The 9,545-nt window shown below is 40.9% G+C and overlaps 1 protein-coding gene across 1 annotated transcript in view; it reads right to left on the bottom strand.

Annotated features, from left to right (window-relative positions):
• Window positions 1–1,859: 1,859 nt before the first annotated feature.
• Window positions 1,860–9,545, bottom strand: part of NOL10 (nucleolar protein 10) — a 43,224-nt gene continuing 35,538 nt past the window's right edge. The window contains exons 18-21 of the mRNA XM_083431637.1: window positions 9,221–9,394; window positions 7,269–7,516; window positions 3,337–3,439; window positions 1,860–2,221 (exon numbers count right to left, since the gene is read on the bottom strand). Coding sequence (XP_083287763.1) covers window positions 2,102–2,221; window positions 3,337–3,439; window positions 7,269–7,516; window positions 9,221–9,394 — 645 coding nt within the window. The 3' untranslated portion in view covers window positions 1,860–2,101. The remainder of the gene's footprint in view (window positions 2,222–3,336; window positions 3,440–7,268; window positions 7,517–9,220; window positions 9,395–9,545) is intronic.

Raw genomic sequence — 9,545 nt, 5'->3', positions numbered from 1 at the left:
TTACTGTTAGACAGTTACACTCTAAATAATGCTAACTCTGGTTTTCTATTTGCAAAGATTTGATTAAAAGTTTCTGATTGCAGTTAAGGGGGGAACCAAGATCTGTGTTAGCTGTGGCTAAGATAGTTACTATACCCTTTTTATTACAGTGGTGCCTCGCAAGACCGTGAGTCTCTTCGTCTAGCGGTTTTTTCATCCTTAGCGGATTAGCGCTATTAGCGGCTATTAAAGGCTTAAGGGATTAGCGGATTAGCTGCTAAAAGGCTATTAGCATCTTAGTGACTTAGAAAAAGGGGGTGGGGAGCGGGGGAAAAAACCCCAGGAATCGCAAGACATTTTCGTCTTGCGAAGCAAACCCATAGAGAAATTCATCCTGCGAAGCACCTCTAAAACGGAAAACCCTTTCGTCTAGCGGGTTTTCCGTCTTGCGAGGCATTCGTCTTGCGGGGCACCACTGTATTACCATAAATGTCGAACACACACAAAAAGCACATGATTTTAAGTGGCAAAAGCAAAACTGAGACCATCATTGTCCCACAAGTTCTCATTTCAATAGTTTATGAAGAAAAATTTATCGCTCTGTAGATGTAACCAGTGATGTTACTTCTTTTATAACAGAAGTAATGTATACACAGAACGGTGAACACACATTTTTGAAGTGACATGTTCTGTATTCTGATTTTTAGTTTGAAATCTCTTGCCCAGGGGCAGGAATGCCTTCTGAAAGCATTCTGGTACTAAGTGTCGCTAATAAATTCCAATAAATAATTCTCATAAATGTCTCAGCTAAAGGGGGAAAGTAGCGAAATGGAAGGAAAAGCACCCATTGCTTGATCAGCAACAATCCACACCGATGCACTATTTTTAAGGGAGCTACTTGCACTTTTAATAAAGAACATCTCTTGGCTCAAGGTGCCATAGGCGACTTCAAGTGTGAAGTGGGCCTCTCTCCTCGTGTGTGGGGCAGGAAATAGGTTCAGTGCCAAGGACTGCTCTGAAAACTTACCGTGATACAGATCACTATAGCCCGTTTGATTACTTTAGCGTACCTCTTAAAAGACCTTGTTTTCATTCAGACTTTTTGCAGATATACTTTGGTGGTGGTGGCACATCGTAAGCGTGCAGGAAACCATTCCTGACCTGTGGAATTGTCTTTTTTCTTTTCTTTATAAGAAGTCCTCCTGTTTGCTGACTCTGGGTCTAACATACACATGGATCGCTTGCTATCCTTCGCTAGGAATGGAGAGCTGATGGCTTTCCCAGCTGTTGGTGGGACTGCAACTCCCATCATCTCGGACTCCTGGTTGGGGCTGATGGGAGCTAATCAGAATAATTTATTTTTTAATACAGTGCCATCTATATGCATGGAAGTTTTCAAAGACGAAATACAACAGGGTGAACTGGATGAGAGTGTACGTGACAAGAATGAACATGCAGAAAGGGAAAGCACTGCGAGGCCATGGAGGATTCTGAGGACAATAAGCTTGGTACAGGATCCAGGAGTAGCTAGGAAGCCATTGCAGGGATTTAAGGAGGAGTCACAAGACAAGAGTTTGAGAATTTGAGTTCTCTTCATAGAATCATAGAATTGTAGGGGGACCCTGAAGATTCATCTAGTCCAACACCCCTGCAATGCAGAAATACGCAGCTGTCCCATAGGGGGATCGAACCAGCAACCTTGGCGTTATCGGCACCATGCTCTCACACTGTCCAAGCTGACGATAATTAATGATCTTTGTTATCGACTTTGGAATTTCTTGTCATATAACTCCCATTCCCACCCCTCATCATCTTGTTAAAAGACTTGGCAGATCAAAGTTTTTCAGTCCTTGAAAGCTAGAATCTTTTGAAACAGCGCATTATTATTAAAAAAAATTTTTTTTAAAGGTGAAGTCTACTCAGCACAGGAATGGTTGTATCTGAAACAAACACCAGGTTATACAATCAGCAGCTTAGAAACGTAAGTATCTCCATTCCAAATCAGCAGCTTTCCCTGGTTTTGTTCTTTCTTCGCCACCCAGTTGTGCCATGGACAGTTCTTCTCTGTCAAATGTAACTTGAAGAGTTTTTATTTGTGTCTATGAAAAGCAGAATTGTCCTATTAATGGAAGGGCTGCCCTCTTCCTCTTTTACTTTTGAGATGGCCAGCTGAACGCCTGAGTTTTCGCCTTTCTTGATGATGGTGTTTCTCTGCTTCCTGCTGCTTTTTCTGTTGCTCTGACTGAAAACAATGCAGAAAATACCCAAGTAAATACTGCACTTCCAAACCATACTGATGTACCAAGAGAGATGGAGAAAATATTACTTTATTCTAGTCAAATCCAAAAAAGCCACAATTTACTAAGTAGTCACCCAAGAATTATTACTGCCGTGTTGTCTTGGGTGTATCAGCAAGCTATTAACTTTATCTTCTAGTTTCATGTACAAGCACATTTAATTATATTTAATCCTGTGTACCCCTTGTTTGTTCTGATTTTTAATAAAGAAAGAAAGGAAGGAAGTGCATTTGGGGGGAAATCTAATAAAAACAACCATAGATAGATAGGTAGGTAGGTAGGTAGGTAGATGATAGATAGATAGATAGATAGATAGATAGATAGATAGATAGATAGATAGATATAGATAGATAGATAGATAGATAGATAGATATAGATAGATGATAGATAGATAGATAGATAGATAGATATAGATAGATAGATAGATGATAGATAGATAGATAGATAGATGATAGATAGATAGATAGATAGATCGATAGATAGATAGATAGAACAAGCTCAATTAAGGGTGCAATCCTGTGCCCCCTTATTTGGGAGTAAGCCTTATAGAACTGAGTAGACATGTACAAGATTATACTGCAAGGCACTTTGTTTAAAGACACCCATGTTTCCATTTGTTCCCAATTTCCTTCTCACCACCAGTGTGTAGTCATCAGTAGGTTGGGGATACCACTAGAAAAATATTTGATGCTGGGTGGAACATTCCTCTGCCCCCCAACTTGTGCCTTCAGTTTTTGCTAGAGCTGTGCTGGGTTCAAACTAACCACCCCTCACCATCCCATATACATGACTGAATAGAATTCCTAGCTTCCGAGGAGAGTCCTCCAGCAGCTTACAGAGATTCAGCAGCTTGCCTAGCTCACTGCTCCTACCCACAGCCAGAAGCAATGAAATAAATTATATAAAGCAAGTAGAGGTATGCAAATCTGCTGAAGTTGCACAACACAAACACAGCCCAGCCCTTGAAGCAAACCAAGTTGTACCAGAAGGCTGACTTAGCCCTTCTATTGCATTGCAATTAACACCGCATTAACGTGCACCATTAAGACTTTAAGCTTACCTTTTTTAATTTAAAGGTAACTTGTTTACTTCCTACTGTGGTGTCATGTACGCTAAGTGCACCAACTCTCTCTTCAAGCTGCAAACGATCTCCGAGTGTTTTTCTGCAGGAGATACAGGAGGGGGTAAAGTCAGATTCTTAGTATTTCTAGTCAGCATATTAAAAGTACATAGAGGGGGGGAAATAGCTACCTCTGTGTGCACACAAGTTATTTCCTGCTATTCCAAATATGATCACTAAACATTTTTTTCTGAAAATTTCATTCTTATTTTCCCAAATATTACACACATACAAACATGAGATTTGTATGCTCCACACACACTGTATGTTTAAAATCCACTTTTACAGAATGCACAGGTGCTCCAGCAGAACTATTATATGCAAAGCAGTCTACAAAATACGCTTTAAAAACCCCAGAGCTCTAAATAACCACACTTCTAATCTTTTATATGCCACACAAAAGAAATCTCTTTTCTGTTTGGACAAAACAGGAAGCAAATTTTAGGTGAAAGCGAAAAAAGCAAGCGAAGCATCCTGAAGCATAGTTTATATACCAACATTTGTACCTCAAATAAGAGGATACATTAGCACTAAGCAATTTTTCCACAAATCTTTTAACAGGGGCTCTCACATGTAATTTATAGGCTACAAGAAGCTAAGACACTGCAATCCTGCATTTCCAAATCCAGATACAAAGTTTAATCTAGGAATACCCCTAGAATATGTACATTCCTGTTTCTCCAGATGAATGCAACCCTATCAAGAGCTGGCCATCTACGCAATACCTAGATCCAAGAAACACCAAGAACACCCCCATGCTGCTATCTGAAAGCAGTGGAACCACAGTAACCCTGTGACCCTTACTCTTCACCCACAGAGCCAATTCAGTAAGATATTATAGCTGATGGTCTCAGAAGGAACTGAGAAGTCCAAGAGATTCGATGGGATCACATCCCCCAATTTCGCTCCTGAAGGAAGCCATTTGCTGGAGTGACCAAGGCGAATTCAGTTTCAAAATGGGGCCTAAAGCCAGGCTGTGTGTAGATAATCTGTCTTCTCTACAAGCATCTGAAGTTGGCTAACCACCAACCTCTTGAGCACTTTGCTTAGTAAGGGCAGTAGTTTTGCAAACTGCTGGAATACTGGATACTTGGCCATTGCCACCTTCCCCTTGTCTTCTCCCCTCCATACCGCTGTTTATTGTTCAGTCTGTGTGTGTTTTACGGTTGTTAAGGAAGAACTTAATACAGTATTAATAAAAGCTTGGAGCAACACTGAGTCAGGAATATGATAAAGCAACACCCAGTCTTATATAAAAGAGTCATAAATCTCTTCAAAATGCCATAATAAAAAGCAAAATGTCTAGCCATTAGGTGGATTGGGGAGACATTAAGACAGTCAAGATTCGGGGTGGGGTGGGGACTGAGCCCTGTTAGCACCTTAACAAATTTATTGTGCCATAAGCTTTTCTGGATCAGAGTCTACTTCATCAGATGTGAAACTTTATGCCACAATACATTAAATTAGTTACAGGACTTTTGTTGTTTTTGCTACAGCAACTAATATGGTGGCCCTTCTTGGAGACTGAGGAAGTTACGTTACATATGCTACAATGAAAAGAAAAAATAAATAAAGAGAGATATATATCTGGCATCTACTAGGTATCTTGAAGAATTCCACATTTTGCCATTCAAGAGTGGCATCCTCAGCTGGAGTAACATGATTTTATACACCTGAAGATAGGACTTTACTCTCTGAAGGGACATTCCATGCAGTCACTAGGTAAAAGTGTTCTCATTTGGCTTCCACTGACTTTTTTAAAAACCTAAGTAGACCACATGAAATTAATATCCAGTTTTGCCAATACAGTGGTACCTCGGGTTACATACGCTTCAGGTTATATACCCTTCAGGTTACAGACTCCGCTAACCCAGAAACAGTACCTCGGGTTAAGAACTTTGCTTCAGGATGAGAACAGAAATTGTGCTCCGGTGACGTGGCAGCAGCGGGAGGCCCCACTAGCTACAGTGGTGCTTCAGGTTAAGAACAGTTTCAGGTTAAGAACGGACCTCCAGAACGAATTAAGTACTTAACTCGAGGTACCACTGTATAAAAATTGCTATGTTTCTCTTTCTTACTGGTTCTCAGCCACAAGAAACCTGTCTGTTTTGCTTAACTTTTGAGACAGATATAGAACACTTTCTAGATGTTATATGTTTTTAGAATGAGGAATCAGCCGTTGTGTATTTCTTCATCCCAATGTCCCTAGATGTAACTGGAAACCTGCACAGCTCCTAGCAATGCCTTAAGACTGATACTAAAATGCAGACTTTAATGGTTTCTAACACCAAGCCAGTTTTTCTACTTCCCTTAATAGCCAATTTGATGAAGAGTTCTAGAACTTGAAAGTGTTCTCACCATTTTGTGACATTACGGTTGGTCTAATAAAAGTATAGCCCTCTTGTGAATCCTGGAATTATGAGTAACCAGAAATTCTTCTTTCTGTGTGACAGGTTTCATGGACAGCAGACCAACTAATTATCATCTAGTTTTTCAGGTAATTATTTGGCTAGAATAAGTATCACTTTTCCGGGGGGGGGGGGGGAGAGAGAGAGAGAGAGAGAGAGAGAGAGAAAAGGAAAGGCCCATCTAAGTTCAGCATTCTGTCACCATCAGTGACCAGCTAGATGCCTTCTGGGATGTTCCCAAGCAGGGTGTGTTTGCTCCCAGAGTTCGTAATTACAGGAAAACTGTATATGGTGGTTCTGTTCTTGAGTACCATGGCTACAGGCACTGAGACATCTGTTTTGCCGTGAATTTGTCTAATCCCCAAGCTAATACTCACCATTACACCTTGCAGCAATTAATTCTATAACTACAGTAACCACGATATTCCCTATTGTATCTTTGCTATTTAAAGCAACTATATTCAGAAGCTGTTTTCAAGAACAGCCTAAACCTGTTTCCCTCAAAACATGCAGGTGACCTGAAGGATACTAATAAAATCCTTTCACTTAAAAGATACAACTCTTAGGTTGATCAAAGGTGCTATTATGATGATATGAAACAGAGTAATGTAAGATATTACAATCATAGGTAATGTTGTGGGATATATATATATATATATACACACACACACATATACACACACACACAAATACAACTCCGTTAATAATGATTATACTCCAATATAAATAATTAAATCTACTGAACTTTCTTCAGGACAAACTTCACTAAGAACTATTGTTTAATGCTAATAGCAAGTTCCTGCAGTAGACGAAACCAAGAGTGAAAATGGGGAGTCTCAAAATGTGCTTGTCTTAACAAAGAAAAAAAACTACCAAGCCCATGAGGTGAAAGACTCAAAGTCAAGCCCTGTTCTAACAAATGTATAAGCAATTCTAATATCCAAGGGTTGTTTTTTTGGGGGGAGGGGGCAACACTGGTAAGCTTCTGGTGTAGAGAAATTAAATTAGTTCTAGCAAAAATTTGGATATGGGTTGCAAAAATTTGATTGCCAATTGTAAACAGAACAATATGAAGTTGGTTAATGAGGCAAGGGATGCAGCAAAGTTTGGAGATGTTCTTTAGACTGGTTCAGACAGGCTGACAGCTAGCTGGAAACTGGTCTTGTGCCCAATCAGCATGGGTGCACATTAGGGTTTAAGGGGCTGCAATCCATGCACAATTACAGCACACGCTGCTGAGTCTCTCTGGGTGTAGCCCTATGTTGTATTTTTAGACAGCGGACTGGTGTGTGTCCAAGAGGGGCACCTCCTTTGATCCTTCCCCAGCACCATGTCTGGCTGTAGAAACAACCATCCCCAGAAGAAATCAGTGCAACATCCAAATCAGCCTCTCAAACACAATTCAGGGGGACGGGGTGGAATTAACTGCAAGCCCGGTGAATGAAACAGAGGTGTTAGCCTTACTTCATTAACTTTTGCCTTTTGGCGGTGTCCTTGAAACTTCTAAACTCTTCTCCAGCTTTAATCTCAAAGAACTTAGGTTCCAGGACTGTTTGCTGATCCTCCTTGATCCACTTCTGGTGTTTTAATTTTTCCTCTTGGCGTAGAAGTCTGCGCTGTTTCCTGACCTCTTCAACCCAACCTTTTTCATCATCTGAAGTCTCAGAACTTTCTGCATCACTTGGTTTTCCTTCTGGTTCTTCCTCTTCTTCCTGCAGACAAAAATAACTACTTTAAAAAAAGAAGAAGAAAAACAGCAACAAGCCACCCCTCCCCACAACACACTAGTTAATGTTCCTTAGAAGAACAATTTATCCAATTAGAGTACGTGACACTCTACAGATGCACTATTTGGAGAGGGCTATAATTCTAACGGTGGGGGTCGGGGTGGTTAAATGGCATGGAACACAAGGAAACAGAATGCATTTGCAACAGTGTTCTTCATAAAACTATTGATGTTGATACGTTATTAAATAAACAGTTCTAGATCGGATATATACAACTCTCAGAAAGATAAGGAGCAGAATAAATTTAATAATTTGGATGCAATCTTCATAGAAGAGAGGAACACAGAGCAACAAAATCTCTTTTTGTCTAATATTCACTGATCCCATCCCCAGTCTCACCCCCACACCCGTAGCATGTGATTTAGCCTGGCTCCATTTGAACATCTCACAACAACAACCATTACTACTGGGTTACAAAACCACTTAGATCACAGTTACACAACTACCTATTTGCCTGCTTATAAGAGGAAAGGGACACTGGCAACCAGCTGGTAATAATTAAGATCTGAGTCCAGAGTAGGCTTCTTCAGGAACAACTGAACCACTGCCTCTTTTAAATTAAATGTAACTGCTCCCTGACTCAAGGAGACACTGAACACTTCCTGGACCCAGCTGGTAAACCCCTCCCTGCTCACTGCAACGAGCCCAAGAAGGACAGGTAGCCACAAAGTGGGCAACACTTGGTCAAGCATACTTGTCCACATCCTCAGGCCTCAAAAGCTGGAATTCATTTAAAGACACAAGACCAGATAGAAGTACCAAACATGAAAAAAGAGTTGGAGTAAAATCCCCAGCTTGACCACCATCCTCATGCATATTGAGAAAAACAAATCAAGAGTTGGTCCTGCTACATGGATTAGGTCAACAAAATGTTGGGCCAGCTTCCAGAGTCCTTAGCCTCCTCTGTCAAGGTGGCCTTGGCATCAATGCTGAGGTCTTTCAGGGCCAACACCCTGTGGTGCTAAGCATCAAATCAGAGAGAACCTCTATCACTTCAGGCTGAGAAAGGCAGAATCTCTTATTGGGCCCAATTGCCCAACACACCACACACAGAGTGGAGACTGTGACCCATCTCAACAGGAAATCTGGAGAGGGAGAAGGGATTCTTATACATGACAGAAACATCACCTGCTAAGCTTATCCTGGTACTGAATGGAGCATCCAGGTGAACACAACTGAAAGATCAACTCCACCTAACTCATCCCCCCAGGTTTGGGTGATCCAAGCTAGTTCAAGCTCATCATCCATGATTTATTGAAGCACAGAGTTTTTAGTATGTATAAATATTCTTGCATGCTCTTAGAAATTTTAAAGCATGGCTGACTTGCACCCCAAATGCAGTGCCTCTCATATTCAGCCTTATCTGTGCCTTGCATGTTATCTGTGCTCAGAGTATAACTATGGAACATTCCTCACATGTTATGTGAGGGAGGCAAATACTCCCCTTGTTGGATTGCCTGGATGAGTACCTGAGGGCAGGATTAGGTGGAGAAAATAAGGCTATACGGAGTCCTATTGGGAATCCTTTGTATAAGGGCACTGAGCCCACAATGTGATTGGATGGTGTTCACGTTCTTGCAAATGTATGTTAGAGAACAGAAGGCAAATCCTAAGACCTCACAGATTTACCTCTCCCAGGGTTTCTTGGTGCTCCAAGATCTTTAATTTCTGTTTCCTTTTCTCACTTATTTTGGAAACAAGTGGATTAAGCAGTCTGAACTCTTCACTCTTCTCATCCACCTGGAAATCTGGGTTCTCAAACATGACTTTGAAGCGATCGTCATTAAGAATGCTAGGCATTTTCTAGAAGGAAACAAAACAAAAACACAGTCAAGTGCTGGTTATAAAACTTACAATGTTCTAACAAACCTGGTTTTCCGTCGGGTTTCACAAAGCAAGAAGGCCTTCTGTGAAATAAAGGCTCTATTTTCTTCACCAGAAGGGGAAGGGGAAT

Source organism: Podarcis tiliguerta (genome assembly GCF_965153285.1).
Source record: "Podarcis tiliguerta genome assembly, chromosome: 3".
NCBI lineage: Eukaryota > Metazoa > Chordata > Lepidosauria > Squamata > Lacertidae > Podarcis > Podarcis tiliguerta.
Note: the sequence above shows the minus strand (reverse complement) of the source record. Positions and strands in the feature narration are given on the sequence as shown.